General features: G+C 47.5%; 1 protein-coding gene across 1 annotated transcript in view; it reads left to right on the top strand.

Annotated features, from left to right (window-relative positions):
• Positions 1-16,034, top strand: part of LOC119357836 (hydroxyproline O-galactosyltransferase HPGT1-like) — a 29,445-nt gene extending 13,411 nt beyond the window's left edge. Inside the window, exons 2-7 of the mRNA XM_037624648.1 lie at positions 10,554-10,677; positions 13,889-13,976; positions 14,083-14,133; positions 14,227-14,298; positions 14,428-14,540; positions 15,808-16,034. Of these exons, the coding sequence (XP_037480545.1) occupies positions 10,554-10,677; positions 13,889-13,976; positions 14,083-14,133; positions 14,227-14,298; positions 14,428-14,540; positions 15,808-15,830 (471 nt within the window). The 3' untranslated portion in view covers positions 15,831-16,034. The remainder of the gene's footprint in view (positions 1-10,553; positions 10,678-13,888; positions 13,977-14,082; positions 14,134-14,226; positions 14,299-14,427; positions 14,541-15,807) is intronic.
• The last annotated feature ends 1,423 nt before the right edge of the window (positions 16,035-17,457 follow it).

Raw genomic sequence — 17,457 nt, 5'->3', positions numbered from 1 at the left:
ATCGAAGGTGACAGAGAGCGATGTGGGAGCGAAAATACATGAGAATGAACAAAAAGTATCAATGCATTAGCATGTGCAAGAAGTGAAATTTCACATTAATATATACGCAGCTCACTATGTTCGGAATAAATCTGCAACAAATGGAAGGAGACAGAGAGAGATGTGGGAGCTACCAATACATGAGCATGAACAAAAAATATGCATTAGCAAGTTCAAGAAGTGAAATTTCACATTAATATATAAGCAACTCACTATGCTTGGAAGAAATCTGCAACGATGGAGAGAGATGTGGGAGCTATAATACATGAGCATGAAAAAATATATCAATGCTTTAGCAACTGGAAAAATGAAAATTGACATCAATATATACACTACAAAAAAAGACACATCCGTGACATTTTGGGCCGAACGAAATTTTTGTCTGTCATACATATGACACTTCTATGACGATAATTGTGACAAAACCCGGTATCATCATAGATGTGGTGGGCTCCTACTTCTATGACAAAAAATCATGACAGAAAATGGGCTTTTCGTCCTAGGCGGGCCGGAGACGCAGCTGCATGACATTCTTTGGGCCGTCCATGACGGAAAAAACTGTGGTAGAAGCGAGGGCGAGGAAAATTTCAGGGAGTTCCCAGTTACGGTGGGAGGTCGGGGGCCGAGCGATGCGCGTTTCTCTCGTACACGTACGCGCGTCTGTGCGAGGTGTTGGCTCTAACTGAACCCGAGCAAGGCGTTGGGATCTAACTGAACCCGAGCGATTGCACTGCAGGCTACGCATTACTGAACACGAGCGATCGATCGCTGCTAACTGAAGCCGATCGATGTTGCCTCTAGGATGAACAGTGAGCGTTGCAGGGGGGATGGATGAACAGTGAGCGGTGGCGTTTCCTCTGGATGAACAGGACCCCGCAGTGTGGTGGAGGGCTAGATAAACAGTAGACGGTGGAGGGGTGCCCGTGGAGGGGTGGATGAACAGGACCATGTGGTGTGGAGGGCTGGATGAACAGTAGACGGTGGAGGGTTGCCCGTGGAGGGGTGGTTGAACCGGACCCCGTGGTGTGGAGGGCTGGATGAACAGTAGACGGTGGTGGGGTGCCCGTGGAGGGGTGGTTGAACACGACCCCGTGGTGTGGAGGGCTGGATGAACAGTAGATGGTGGAGGGGTGGTTGAACAGTAGCCGGTGGAGTAGCGCGCGGTGGAGGCTGGATGAACAGGAGCCCGTGGAGGCTGGAGGAGGTCGACGGTGGAGATGAACACTATCCCGGAGTCCTGTTTTGCGGTACGCCACACCCCTCCCGATGAACAGGACCCCCGTTTCGACCGTAGCGCTCCAACACAAGTCCGTTTCGTTCGTATTGCGGTACGCCACACCCCTCCCGATCAACAGGACCCCTGTTTCGACCGTAGGAGGTCCGTTTCCTCCGTTTTGCAGTACGCCAGAACCCTCCCGATGAATAGGATCCCGTTTCGAACGTGGCCGGTCGAACACAAGGCCGTTTCCTCTGTTCAGCGGTACGCCAGGCCTCGTTTCCATCGCCTGTTCCGTCCAAGCCCTCCCGATGAACATGACGGATTCCGTTGCCTCCCCATGAACACGATGCATTCCGTTGCCTCCCCGTGAACAGGACGACGACACTGTTTCTCCGTTCTGACCCGGCCATGTACATGAGCCCTGGCCGTACGTATGCGCGAGTAGGCGTTCGAGACCCCGCCCGTATGTACACATACGTGGCCGTATTTTCTTTCTTGCACCCTGGCCGTTGTACATACGTGTACATGCTACGTGCGCGCCTCTACTATGATACGTGCGCGCCTCGACTACTACACGTGTGCGCCTCTACATCGACCAGTATGGACGTACACGTTCGCGACCAGAATGACAACGCTACGTACGCTTCGACCAGGTGGGTCCCTACTGTCAGGCACCTCCTTGCGTGCGAAGATGTAGCTGGTGGGTCCCAGCAGTCAGGGGCAAAAGGTTTTTTTCGCAAAATACGGTGGCCCGTCCGGTGGGTCCCCGCTGTCAGGTGGAGCAATAATTATTTTGCACATAATAAGGAGGCACTTCCTTGCTGCGGTCGTGGACCCAGCTATCAGCCTCTCCACGTACAATCCACGTCCGATGGAAGTCGTTCCTTGACCACGTTGACCACGCCGTGCCGAGAGCACCAGGGCGGTGGACGACGGCGAGGCCTAGGAAGGGGACGACGCGGAGCCGGGGAAGACGCGGCAGTGGATGCCCACGCATAGAGGAGTACGAGGGTTCACTGGTTCGCTACGGTGTGAGGCTGCCGTCGCCGCAGAGTAACAGGGGGTGTGGGTGAGTAGAGGGATGGCCTGGCCAGCAGTGGGAGTAGTAGGGGGCGGTGAGGCCTCCACTGCATCGCAGTCGGCCACGGGAGGCAGGAGCACGAGGCACGACCGACGCTCGTTTGGGCGGCTGGAGCAAGAAGACCTGAGGTTGAAGAAGCACTACGGCCGTTGGATGGACATCGTACGGTCACTGGAGCTAGAATCGTGCATATTGACTAAGTTGACAAAGCCCTCCATCCCCGTCAACTTAGTAGGCCCACAAGCCAGCCTTCCACTATACTAGGTCCCAGCTAACAGGGGGAGTTTTCATTTTTTTTTGTGCGTAATAAGGAGGCACTTCCTTGCGTGCGAAGATATAGCTGCTGGGTCCGAGCTGTCAGCAGCGGTAACGTTTTTTTCGTGAAATACAGAGGCCCTTTCGGTGGGTCCCTGATGTCAGGTGGAGGAATCATTATTTTGCACGTAATAAGGAGGCATTTCCTTGTGTGCGGCTGTGGACCCAGCTGTCGGCCTCTCCACGTATAGTCCACTTCAGATGCATGTCGGTCGTTGACCATGTTGACCAGGCCATGCCGAGAGCACTAGGGCGGTGGACGACGACGAGGCCTAGGAAGGGAACGACACAGAGGCAGGGAAGACTCGGCAGTTGTTTCCCACGCGGAGGGGAGTACGACTATACGAGGATTTACTGGTTCGTCTGCCGTCGCCGGAGAATAACAGCAGGTGTGGGTGAGTAGAGGGATGGCTAGGCCGGCGATGGGAGTACGGTGGGGCGGTGAGGCCTGCGCGGCAGCACAGCCGGCCGCGGGGAGGAGGGAGCAGTCACTCCCGCTGGCGCTTGTTTGAGTGGCTGGAGCAGGAAGAGCAGAGACTGAAGAAGCACGACGGCCGTTGGATGGACATCCAACAGTCACTGCTTGTGCGTCAACCTTTTTTTAGGAAAGCCTCAATCTGTGGAAAACAGCATACAGCCCATCTGCCATTATTTCTAATAATTTTGAGCCCATTTGCTAATTCTTAAGGTTTTTTTTGGAGCCCATATTCTTTTTGTTAGCATTACAGCCCATATTGTGGCCATGGTTAAAAAATTATATGAAATTTTGCATATTTCGGTGCGGTCTGAACTGTTTTTAATCCCGAAATTTTGACTCACATTCAAACTGATTTTAAAAATAAATGTATATCAATATAAAATCCAACAAATTCTCCACGCATAAAAATTAATGTAATTTAAAATCTTGAAATGAAAAAAAGATATTTGAAACTAATTGCCAGTTTGATGTGTTTTAAAAATGTACAACCCATTTCTCATTACTGATGGGCCATTTTCTTGACCAGCTGAATGAAAGCTCTCCTCGTCTTGAAAGATTTGCAGCCCAACAGGCCTGACAAAGCGACTTACTTGGCAAATCACAAAAAAACTGGGCTATGGCCGTGGACCCAGCTATCAGCCTCTCCACGTACAGTACTCTTCCGATGGAAGTCATTCCTTGACCATGTTGACCACGCCGCGCGGAGAGCACCACAGCGGTGGACGACGGCGAGGCCTAGGAAGGGGACAACGCGGAGCTGGGGAAGACGCGACAGTGGAAGCCCGCGCGGAGAGGAGTACGAGGGTTCACTGATTCGGCTGCGGTGTGAGGCTGCCGTCGTCGTAGGGCCTGGCCAGCGGTGGGAATAGTAGGGGGCGGTGAGGCCTCCGCGTCAGCACAGCCGGCCACGGGAGGCAGGAGCATGCGGCACGACTGGCGCTGCTTTGGGTGGCTGGAGCAAGAAGACCAGAGGTTGAAGAAGCATTACGGCTGTTGGATGGACATCGTACGGTCACTAGAGCTAGAATCGTTCATAATGACTAAGTTGACAAAGCCCTCCATCTCCGTCAACTTAGTTGGCCCACAAGTCATCGTCCCACTATGGTGGGTCCCAGCTAGCAGGGAGGTATTCATTTTTTTGTGCATAATAAGGAGGCACTTCCTTGCCTGCGAAGATATAGCTGGTGGGTCCGACATGTCAGCGGGGGGAACGTTTTTTTTACGAAATACAGAGGCCCTTCCGGTGGGTCCCAGCTGTCAGGTGGAGGAATCATTATTTTGCGCGTACAGTCCATGGCCGATGGATGTCGTTCATTGACCAAGTTGACAAGGCCGCGCCGAGAGCACCATGGCGGTGGACGACGACGAGGCCTAGGAAGGGAACGACATGGAGCCAGGGAAGACTCGGCAATGGTTGCCCACGCGGTGGGGAGTACGAGGGTTTACTGGTCCGGCTGCCGTCGCCGGAAAATAACAGGAGGTGTGGGTGAGTAGAGGAATGGCCTGGCCAGCAATGAAGTAGGGTGGGGCGGTGCGGCCTGTGCGGTAGCACAGCCGGCCACGGGAGGCGGGAGCAGGCAATCCCACCGGAGCTGGTTTGGGCGGCTTGAGCAAGAAGATCAGATATTGAAGAAGCAGCACCGCCGTTGGATTAACATCCAACGGTCACTGCTGCTAGAATCGTTTGTGGACTAAGTTGACAAAACCAAAGTACACGTCAACCTAGTAGACCCACAAGTCAGCCTCCAAATCTGTCCCAAATAGCATACAGCCCGAAATTTCTAGCCAGATTCAAATTAATTTTAAATCTAAATATACCTTAATTTAAATTCAATGAAATTTTACCCGCACAAAAACTATGAAATTTAAAATATCAAAATCCGAAAGAAAACAGTATTTTGGAACTAATTGCCTGTTTGCTGTATTTTTTCATTTTACAGCCCATTTATTATTACTTATAGCCCATTTCTTATTACTTATAGCCCATTTTCTGGGCAAAATGCATCCCTCCTCATCTTGAAAGATTTCCGGCCCAAGCAGGGCATAGAAAAGCAAGTAGGCCTACGTTTGTTATTCTGCAAAAAACAAAATAGTTGGCTAGCCATTTTCAGAAAGGAAAAAAACAATCTGGGTTGGTCATGTGCTAAACATATGAAATAAAAGCCTGGGCTAGACGGGCCATGGGTCCCGCACAACCCAGTTGATACCCCTCTCCGCCCCGAAAAAACAAAATTACTGCACACGCTGCTGGGTCCCTACTGTCATCCTCACCATGTACAGTCATCTCCTTATTCCTCTCGGTTGTTGACCATGTTGACAACACCGGAGGGTGGCTCCGCGGCGAGCGAACCAAGGCGGAGGACGATGGTGAGGCCTCGGACGGGAACGAACAGGAGCCGGGGAAGATCACAGCCAGCCGTGGGAGGCGGGAGCAGGCGGTCCCGCCGGTGCTGGTTTGGCTTTGGCGGCTCGAGGAAGAAGAGACTGAAGAAACGCGACTGACATTGAATGTCAATCCAACGGTCAAGGTTGGCACAACTATTTGTTGACTAAGCGGACACCAAGTAGCATACTTTTTTATATATCGGAAGAAAACTAAGAGGAAAATGCGTTCGTCTGCCGTCCTCCTCACAGGGAACATTCGCCACATAAGTGACTAGCACCCTTGGTTTTCAACCGAGAGGTCTTGGGTTCGAGTCCCAGGAACTCTCAATTTTGTCCTCCTTCCTTCCTCGCAAAAAAAGGGAAAGAAAATCAAAGACTTGGGAAGGCGTATAGAACAAGCTAGTATACCAGTAAAGAGATGTTGCCGAGTTTTAGAAAAAAGAAAGACGTGCTCCTGTAGCTGGTTCGAATCCAAACCTATACTATGAATATATATGGTGTTATGCTACTCTGCAAGTAATGAAACTAACATATCCAACATTCGCTTCTCCTCTTCTCTACTTACTCTGCCTAGCATCAGAAGCTCTGGCCGCAGCAACCATGTCCGCTGGCTGCTCGTCCACCTGCTCTTCAGTAGGCAACAACCAGATATGCGCCAAGTCGCCACCCGTACCATCGCCTGTGGGTCTCATCACACCCTTGCCAGCACGCGCACCGCAGCCGATTGCTCATCGCAACCCGCTGTTGTTGGTATGGTGCCACTGCTGCAAATCATGCAGAGTCATCCGTCGCGTCTCAACCACAATCCGCAACCCTGGCCGAGTCTTCTACAAATGCCCGAATCATGGGGTAATAATATGTTTAAGTGTTGTTCTGCTGCTTTCAGTTGCTGATTTTTTAATAGTTTGGTTGATGATCTACCAATTTGATTCGTGCAGAAATGGGAAGATCCGTGTGATTTGTATTTCTGGGAAGTTGCTGATGTGGGGGAATGCAACTACGCTGATTATTTGGTTAGCCGAGGAATCCCAATACCAGCAGGTTGGGGTGTTGGACAAGTAACTGAAGGAATGGCAGAAGAGGAAGATGCAGAGCAGAAGGTTAAAGATGCAGTTCCTCTGATCATGGCCAATCAACAGCTGCTGAACGACCTTGACAGCAATGAGGAGATGAAAGAGCTTGTGAAGATAATGGGCAAAATTATTGTGCTCTGTAGGATGATTGTCTCTTTATTTGCAGTGTATGTAGCACTCGTGATGTATTTAGTGGCTACGACATGAGCACCTTGCTGAAACTAGTAATGAATGAAACCTGTGTAGCAGGCTGGGCGTAGTGTTGTGAACATCTAATGATTTCTATTAACGGAAATCAGGGGTATCCCCTTTTGCTCATATAAATAAATAAATAGCAGAGGCCCTATCGGGTCAGCTTTGTTCTCATTCGAAGACGTCAAGCAAATTGCAGTCCAACAGCAAACTATGTCATCAAGTTCAAGTTTCACAGCCAAATATGAGTACAACTAAATAACAATGTCATCATATTTTAGTTGCCATACAATCACCAAACACAAATCAGCATACATAACAAGTGATGTTCTCACAGCAAAATACTAAACAACATGTTCATCAGGTTTCAGTTGTCATAGCAAACACAATTTCACATAGTAGATAAAAAAATGTCTTCTGACAGGTAAATACGACAAAAGCAATGTAATCATCATCCGCAGTAGCAGCGTCAACATCTTCGCCATGTGTATCAGTCTGAATCGTAATTCCCCACGGTGTCATCTTCTTCTTCGTCTTCAACGTCCTCGAATGTTGGCTTCTTCTTGATCAACTCTTGTATGTCCACAGCACGACAGGCAATCTTTTCGCCGGCGTCATTGACATGATGGTTCTCAAAGATATTAGGAACATCTGTGTTATCTTGTACATCAGGAGCAGTGTAAGCATCATCTTGTTGTGCAACTTCATTAAACGAATTCCTCTGCTCAAACCTTTGCAATACTCTCCAGTCATCGCTACGTGCAAATGTGTCTTCCAAGAAAGATATCTGTGTTGCTTGATTTACCAAAATAAAAGGCTCGTTGGTCTGGTACGCCGCCTTGACATTGATGGATTTGAAATAATCATCAGCTCTGGGTTTTGCGATCCTGGAAAACAGGTTATACCAACGACAGCACAACAGAACCACACACCGATGATCCTCGAAACTGGAGATATACTGCAACTGAACAATGTCTGTTATGTTAGCATACATTTCAGTTGTCTCTTTGTCATATGTATCCGTCCTCATGATGGCATTGTTTTGTGTCTTCCTGCCTTCGTCTCGTGCAAGGGTGTTGTAGCGCACATCTCCAACAACGCAAGATTCATAATGTCTTACCCGAATATTAGGACCCATTGCTAGTGAGTAAAGGGCATCATCAACTGCATTCCCATCCTCCCGCATCTTCTTAACCTATGGTTAGAAAATAGACAAGCTGATCATCTTATGTACTCAATATATTAAAAAAACTGACAGTGCACTTCAAAAGCTTACATGGTTCTTGAACCATTTCGCAAATCCTGCCATAACCAGTTTGTCAATGTTTCTTGGATTTTGCGGTAGTAACTCCTCTTTGTAAATGTTGCACAACATAGTGATCGCGTCAAACATCTAAATATATAAGAATGTGCTGAAAGTTTAGTAGATTACGATGTATAAGCTGCAGTACTGCACTTACTTGATATAAGGTAGTATCTCAGCACAGTTATTCAACACATACCAAACCATTTTGTCCAAATCTTTAGGTTTGTCCTCTTGTCGACTCTTCCCTGTAACTCGAACAGAATAATCGAAAATATTGAGCCCGGGATTGTCTTCACCCACCTCTTTGCTAAGCTGATCAGCTGTTTCAATGTATTTTGAGCAGAATGTCAACGCTTCTGTAGCAATGTAGGCCTTTGAAATGGAACCCTCGGGTCTAGCTCTGTTCCTAACATAGCCCTTGAAAGTGCCTAGCCGCCTTTCAATAGGGTACATCCAGCCATACTGTACTGGACCTCTAAGTAGTGCCTCATCAGGTAAATGAACAGCCAAATGCACCATCACATCAAAGAAGGCTGGAGGATATATCTTCTCAAGGTCGCATAGGATAGTTGGTATCTTGTCTCTAAGATGCTCCAAAGCATCTATCCTGATATTCCTACTGCAGAGTTCCCTGAAGAATTGTCCCAACTCTGCAACTGCTCTGTATAAGTCAGGGCGGCCCAATCCTCTAAGGATAACAGGTAAAACCCTTTGAAGTAGGACGTGGCAGTCATGAGTTTTCAACCCTTGTACCTTGTTTCCATCTGCACTGAATCTCCTTTCAGGGTTGGAAGCAAATCCATGTGGGAATCTCACACGTGACAGGACCTCGCAGAATTCTTTTCTTTTTACCTTGTCCAAGACGTACACAGCTGGTGCCATATCCCATGGTTTACCTTCATCTTGCACCTGCAAATCCTTTCTGATACCCAGGTGTGTCAAATCAATCCTAGATTTTAAGGTATCTTTCGTCTTGCCTTCAATATTAAGAAGTGTGTCGATAATGCTGTCACATATATTTTTCTCGATGTGCATCACATCAAGATTATGTCGCAGATCCAAATCTTTCCAATACTCCAAGTCCCACAAAGTGGACCTGCGGGTAAACAATAATCTCTCTTCTATCCTGCCACGCTTCCTTTTCTCGCTACCATTACCAGGATGGTTTCTTGGTGTAATATGCCTGACCTTCTCTAATTCCACTTGCAACTCATCGATGGTGAGCCTCTTTGGCGCATCACGGTTTTCATGCTTTGCATTGAACACATGTCTTCGGTATTTTCTAGGACGCGGCTTGTCCTTGGCAAGGAAACGACGGTGTCCAATGTAACAGATCTTGCTAAGTATTGCGTATGGCAGCGGATTCCTGTCACAGCGAACACATGCATTGTAACCATGTGTCGTTCGCCCTGACATAGTGCCCAAAGCGGGATAATCATGGATGCACCAAATTATAACAGCACGCAGAAAGAAATCTGCTGGTGGGCTGCTATATAGGTGTCGAGTGAGAACACCCTTCCATAGCTGTTGAAGTTCCTCCACAAGAGGCTCCATGAACAAATCAAAATCCTTTCCAGGACTTTTCGGACCTAGGATGAGCAAGGCCATCATGTAGTTTGATTCTTTGGTGCAGACATTTGGAGGCATGTTGTAAGGGATAACAAGCACTGGCCACATGCTATATGTGGCGCTCTGGTGGCCAAATGGGTTAAATCCATCTAAAGCTAAGCCAAGTCTAATTTTTCTCTAGTCAGCAACAAACTCTTTGTGTTTATCATTGAAGCTTTTCCACTCACTACCATGAGATGGATGGCTCATTACATTCTGATCTCTGTACTCCTGGTTCCTAGAATGCCACATTACATCCTCTCTTGTTTCAGCATCATGAAACAACCTCTGCAATCTTGGTGTAATTGAAAAATGTCTCAGAACATTATGAGGAATCCTCTTCACAGCAGCGCCATCTTTCCATCTTGATGATTTGCATTTCTGGAATTCACTTAAGTTGGCATAATCCTTACAAACATGGATCATATCATATCCAATTCCAACTGCATGAAGGAAATTCTTCATTTTACTGTAGGTGTGTGGCAGCTCAAACGCATCTGGGAAAGATTCGCGGAAAGCAGCCAACATCACATCGAATGATTTGTTGGTCATCTGCTCAGATGTCTTCACCTGAAGAAAGGTGACCATAGCTGGGAATACTAATAGCTTATTTCCTAGGTGACAGCAACGTTGCATTGTTCCAACATGCGGGCCCATCGTTTTTCTTCTGCGGGTGAAAGTTCACGGAATGCAACGTTGCAAAATTCAAATATGAACAGAACATAAACACTAGCGAAATATTACCCTGGCCAACCTTTTTCATTTCAAGATAACTTGCTAGAGCCGTGTTTTATTTTTTTTACACTGGATGTTTTGTTTCTCACTTTGTAGTTCTTGACTATTATTGGGCATTGCAGGATGATCACATAGAGTCTGATGAAGAGCTCCCTAAGAAGACAAAACGTTACTTTGCTAATGCTGCAGAGACATTTGATGCTGAATTTTATGCTAAGGTCAATGATGATAGATACATAAACGTTGGTAAGTATCATCTGTTAACTTTTATTACATCTGAACAATTTTGTGGGATAAATGGTACTCCTTCCAGTTCAAAATAGTTTATGCATTTTGACTGTACATAATCTTGAGGATCTGACTATGGCTTGTATTATTTACCAAAATATGCTTTTAAAAATTCATGAACTTTAATATTAAGGTATTCTTACGATAAATGTACTTGTATAATTTTTGTTTGGAGTGTATGAGCAACCAAAAATATTATTATTGAACCAGTAGTTACAGACAAAGGGGATTATTATGTTTGGATGAGGAGCTGTATCAATCTACTGATCTGCATGATATGCTTCAAGTATCAATTTGTTATTGCCAATTTAAGTGCTCCAATTTTTTTTGTTGATATGTTATGATGGTAATGAACTTGGGAGTTGGAAAAGGGACTTCAGTTAGCTATTGCATTTCTACGGAATAAAGTAAAACTTTTTTCTTTGAGAAAACGCAGAAGCTTTGCGTTTCTTTGCATTGAAAAGATAGAAGTTCAATTACAGACGTCCGAGGACGCGCAGGTTACAGCATGGTTAGTGCATGTCCTAGGTTTGTGGTAGCACAAGCCGGAGGCCAAGTGCCCCAGCAGCCGCCCAAGAGCAGGCCTCGTCCTTGATCCTTTCGAGTAGCGTATTCATAGATGGTGATGCATTGTCGAAGATGCAGCTATTCCTATGCTTCCAAACCATCCAAGGCACGAGCAGCGCAACGGGTTTCAGGGCTTTGTGAAGGCTCGGTGGCGTGTTCTCTTCGGCATGCTTCCACCAGTCCATGAGCGAGGGCTCGCGGGTGGGAATCGGGGCTGGAATGCGCAGCCAGGCCAGGACCTCGTGCCATGCCTGGCGAGCGAAGGGGCATTCCAGCAGTAGGTGTCGGAGCATTTCCGGCTCTTGATTGCATAGGAGACAACAAGGGTGGTGTTGTAGTCCATGGCGAGCCAACCTCTCAGCAGTCCAGCACTGGTCTTGGTTGGCCAGCCAGTGGAAGAATTTTACTCTCGGCAGCGCCCAACTTTTCTAGATAAGCTTCTAGGAGTAGCAAGTCGTCGATCCATGGAATGTGGCCAAGTAGCTAGATTGGGCGGAGTAGGTGCCGCTCGCCGTCCATTTCCAGATCAGCTGGTCCGGGGCAGCAGAGAGCTCGGTGTGCTGCATTACCTGCGAAAGCTGCAGGTACTGACCAATCTCATGCAGGCCATGAATGTTGCGTGCCCAGGAGTTTCCATTCAGCCCGTCCGCCATGGTTCTCGCCATGCGCCGTCGCTTGGGGATGCAGTCATAGAGGTTGGGCAGGAGCTCGCAGACGGACTGGCCGTTGATCCACCGGTCCTCCCATAGTAGGGTGGTCAATCCATTCCCAATGACCATGGACGTGCATGGCCAGAAGAGCGCACACTCCATGGATGAGAACTGGAGGTTAAGCCCTTGCCACGCTCGCTTGGGATCTGTTCCGGTGAACCACAGCCAACACAGCCTCCGTGCAAGGCCGGCTCGTTCGAGGTCGCGCATGCCTAGACCCCCAAGCTCGACGGGGCGGCAGACGCGGTTCCAGTTCACGTGGCAGTGCCCTCTGTTGGCAGCGGCGCGCCCGGCCCACAAAAGTTCGCACTGAATCTTCTCGAGCTGCTTGATAGCCTTTTTAGGGGGCACGAACACGAGCAGCTGGTGCACCGGGATCACGCACATGACTGATTTAACCAGTGCGAGGCGCCCGGTTTTGGTCATCAGCCAGGCCTTCCAAGTTGGGAGGCGTGCGGCGACCGAATCGACCATGGGCTGCAGCTGGGCGGCTGATGGGTGGTGTGTGGACAGGGGAATGCCGAGGTAGGTGATAGGGAGTGTCACCACTGGGCATCCGAGGTGCGCGATCGTCTCCGTGGCCGCCTAGTCACCGTGCAAGATGGTAGCGGAGCTCTTGGCGAAGTTCACTTGGAGGCCAGAGGCCCTGCGGAACAAGACGAGGATCTCCTTGACCGCAGTGACGTCGCCAGCTGTGGCATGGCAGAAGACCATGACGTCACCGGCGTAAAGCGAGATCGCTTGGGGATGTGTCATCAGGGGTGCAGCGGCTGCAGAATGCCCAAGCTGTGGGCGCGTCTCAGGAGCCGTCCGAGCGTGTTGATGGTGAGCACGAAGAGCTACGGGGACATAGAGTCGCCCTGGCGGAGCCCTTGTCGGTGCCAGATGGGTCGTCTGGGCTTGCTGTTCATTAGAACATGCGTGCTGGAGAAAGCGGTTCCCAAATCCATATTGGCGCAAAACCTCGAAGAGGAATGGCCACGATATGGAGTCGAAGGCGCTCGTGAGGTCGAGCTTAAGCATGACTCGTGGAGCTCCCAAATGGTGTAACAGCTTGAGCGACTGCTTGATGAGGGCGTAGTTGTCGTGTAAGCTCCGTCCCGAGATGAATGCATTCTGGTTACGGCTGACTGGCGATCCAGCTTGGCGCCGAGGCTCGAAAACACCTTGGCGAAGAGCTTGGCCACAAGGTGAATAAGGCTGATCGGCCGATAGTCGCACAGTCCATGGGCTGCGGCATTCTTCGGGAGCAGCGTCAGAAGCGCTTGGTTCAGCTTGCAGAACCCCCTTCCTCGCAGGTCATAGAGCTGCTGGCGCACGTCGAGAAAGTCCTGCCTGACGATGCTCCAGCACGCGCGAAGGAATTCCACCGTGAACCCGTCTGGTTCCGGCGCCTTGTGCGCGAGGAGGCGCTTGACAGCCTGCCAGATCTCCTCTGCGTTGAACGGTTCGTCAAGGTCGGCGAGGTCTGTCGGTTCAATGAGCTGCGATAGGTCCAGGGAGTGCTCCTGGTCGGCGGCGGTGCTGAGCAGGGCGTCGTGATAGAGGAAGGCTGCCTGCGCCATCTCAGTGTGGTCCGTGAGCACCCTGCCATCCGCAGTAAGGCTAAAGATGCGGTTCTTCTGTCGTCTGAACAAGCACTGCCGGTGGAAGAAGCCCGTGTTAGCGTTGCTGTCTTTGAGGTTGGCTATGCGGGGGCGAGAGATTGCGTGATTCCTGGGCCTTGTCGAAGCGAAACTTTTTTATCTGTAAAAAAGTCTATCTGCATGATCTTGGTTTCTGGAATGCATTTTTCGCACTTGCTCGACATGTTTTATAGTCAAATAGCACTTTCAGTATTTTTGCGGGGAAAAGCAGCACCTAACATGGAACAACATATTGTGTTTATGCAGACACTCTGAGTGCAATGCTTGAAACTCACTGGGACAAGCCTCGTGTCTACATAGGCTGTATGAAATCTGGGGAGGTCTTTTCTGAAGTGTGAGTTGTTTGAGCCAGAAGAAATGGGATTTGTGTACCATGTTTGCCTTTTGCATCCTTTTCTTTTTCAGGGAATCGACAATCGCTAACAGCTTCCTTGAAACAGGACCCATAAGTGGTATGAACCGGATTGGTGGAAATTTGGTGACGGCAAATCGTAAGCAACCTGTACTAGTATTTAATCTTAGTACATTGAATGCTCAAGACCACTACGTTGGTGGCTCACCCATTTCATTGTACCAACTCATAGATACTTTCGACATGCTTCTGGTGAAATGTTTGTCGTATCAAGGGCCGTGGCTCAGTTCATTTCTATAAACAGGTACACAACCTATGCTTTGTGCACTAATATTTATTTTGTATTCTAGCATGGATATAGAAGTAGAAAGAAGAGATGTTTTTATAAGTATACATCTAGTGATGTATCTTTGGTGTCACTTTTCAAGGCTAGGTCTGTTCTCCGGACATATGCACATGATGATGTTAGTGTTGGATCGTGGATGATTGGGCTTGCTGTAAAGCATGTAAATGAAGCAAAGCTATGTTGTTCATCATGGCCCTCAGGTTTTACCGTCTCCTTCACTGTACTTATCAGCCTTGTTATTGCTTCCTTTTTTTCCTTGGAACTTGGTATGTGGACGTTATCTTAGAAGTTCATTTTTCTTGTCAAGATTGCATTGTGATGAATGTATCTTTGGTATTCAGGCCATTTATTACCTAGGAACTTTGTTGATGTCTTAGATGGCATGATCTATTTATTCACTTCCCTTATTAGGAATATATACACATGCGTCATATAATCTCCTGAAAGTTTCATATATATAGGATAGAGAGATTATGAGCTATGTTGAAGAAAATCTTCTGTACTCACTAGAATTGCAATAGGTAACAGGAATAACTTAGTCCTGAGAATACATGCCACCGCTAACAAATACTCCCTCCTTTTCTTTTTAGTCTGCATATAAGGTTTGGTCAAAGTCAAGCTTTGTAAAGTTTGACCAACTTTATATTAAAAAATATCATCATTCACAATATGAAATAAATATTATCAGATGTACCATGAAATGTATTTTCATACTATATAGTTTTAATATTATAGATGTTCATATTTTTTTCATATAAATTTGGTCAAACATCGTGTAGTTTGACTTTGACCAAATTTTATACGCGGAGTAAAAAGAAACGGAGGGAGTACCATATACATGCCACACAATTAGATCATGTTACTCGTTGCCGACAACTCTTTCAATGATGTAAGTTGTGTTCTGAGCTAGTAGTTGGGAGCAGTTATTGTATTGGCACTTTACCTGCTGTCATTCAGGGACTGGTTCTGCTTAGATTATGAATCTGGGGTCCCATTGTTATGAAAACTGGGGTCCCATTGTTATGGAAACTTAGAGCCTGTTCGGAATTCCGCCGGCTCCGCAAAATCCCCGGAGCTGCAGAGCCAGGAAACGGCAGCTCCACGATTTTCGATAGTAACTCCCCCCGCTCTGAGAGTGGAGTTGTGGAGCGGAGGTCCTCCAAACAGGGCCTTAGATTATGAATCTGGGGTCTCTTGTTAAATTTGGAATTAGAGTGGATAATTCATAGTTCCTATTTGAATCTGAAACCAAAGGCCGTTGTTTCTTGTTATTTATTCATAGTTCCAATTTGTGGAATTATTTATCTAATAATGATGTGATTTCACCAGTAACTTAGTACTCCCTCCGTCCCATAATATAAGAACGTTTCTGACACTATACTAGTGTCAGAAACATTTTTATATTATGGGATGGAGGGAGTAGTAGATCATTCAAATATGGGATAACGACAAAATTTCACATTGCAGGAGCCATGTGTTCAGCTCTTTGATGGGCAGTGCTTCCCTGAAGAAGGGTTTTGTGAAGAGTGTGTTACACTGAATAGATTTTCGTTTTCTCTTGCCATTTCTTTTTTTCTATGCCATCATTGAGCAAGCAGTGCCGGTTCATAGTGAATGTGGTATCTTCAATGCGAAGGAGAAGTATTGTACCTTTTCCTCGTATGCCGACACTACCTGCCGTAGTTTTTTTGTCATTCCCTAGATCTCCATCAGTACCATTCTTTGCTGACAAACATCACTGTTTGAGTGACAGAAATTAATAGCACTTGAGAAATTATGTTTACTTACGTATCCACATATATTGTTTCGTGATGATGGTTGTGAAATTAGCTACACCTAGTGTGCCATTTTGAACCAAGAAAAACAAAGTTCAAAGGGTACTCTACGCTCATTATGTACCCTGACTTCGTGTCACTAGCACATGGGGCCCACCAAATGCCGGACCTGCCTGTCAACGACCCAAAGTCAAGCTGGGCTAAGTCAGAGAATGTCATTTGGGAGATTTCAGAGTTGTGACGTATTCCTCGATGAATGTTTGGAGGGAAGAATTATGGAAACAAGCTATATATTTTTTTATTCAATGAAGTGCCTGTGTTGTATGATCACAAACTTGAAAACGCCTTGATTATGGTATATCACTAAACATGTGCAAGATTTGACCCGAAGTTCATTTTCTTATTTGTTTACATGAGGTGTGGCGGTGGCAGCTGGGTGGGGGTGGATGCACTTGTCTAGAGAGACTAAGTGAGTTTCTGCAAATGAGTGGGTGGGTGACGTAGGTCTTTATGCAAAAGTACCGCAAATTACCTCACATGTGTTTACTTGTGGATTGGACGGTCAGTACTGCTGGATGGTAGACACACTGTCATCAAACCTAGGTCTTGAAACCCTTCTCCCAAAGTCCGATTGTTTCTTTCCTTAGATGAAGGGGAGCGGTGGAGGGAGGTTGGGGGTGTGGCGACGGTGATAGGTAGACGAGAGAGACGGATTCAAGTTCTCGAGGAGGCGCAATGGTGGTTCCAGGCAGGAGGTGGTTGAGGGGAGAGATGGGGATGCATCAGGGTGGAGAGGAATGTGCGGATAATGAGTGTAAGAGACCCCCACTTGAAAGGATAAGACAGATGCTCGAGAGATTCGCAAGGCCCACCAGCCATGTGTCCACTATGCGTGCGACCAACGCAAGGACATTCTAATTGTTATCATTTTAGACGCTTAATATTTTCCATAATTTTAGGTTCACATACTAGTCTCCAGTCTTTTCCCAATCCTCTCCTAGATACGCACCACACGCGCGCGCACACACACACACACACGCACACGCACACACGCGCGCGCACACACACACACACATCCCACGTGCGTCACACATGCGCCCAAGAACGTTGATGTAGGGCAAAACCCTAGGTGGCCCGATGTTCACGAATTGGAGGTGAATTTGAGGAAGAACACCAGGAACACAAGGGGAAAACACAAGAAGAACACTATAATGGACAAGATCCACACCAAATACTCCTCAAATCACAAGAATACAAAAGGTGCATCAAGATCCAAAGACAACAAGGGAAATAAAGATACAAGGTAGTTCATCCAAATCTCTAGGAGAGATGGGTCTTGATG

This window comes from Triticum dicoccoides, chromosome 2A (genome assembly GCF_002162155.2).
Source record: "Triticum dicoccoides isolate Atlit2015 ecotype Zavitan chromosome 2A, WEW_v2.0, whole genome shotgun sequence".
NCBI lineage: Eukaryota > Viridiplantae > Streptophyta > Magnoliopsida > Poales > Poaceae > Triticum > Triticum dicoccoides.
The sequence above is the reverse complement of the archived record's forward strand: the minus strand, read 5'-3'. Positions and strand labels throughout refer to the sequence as shown.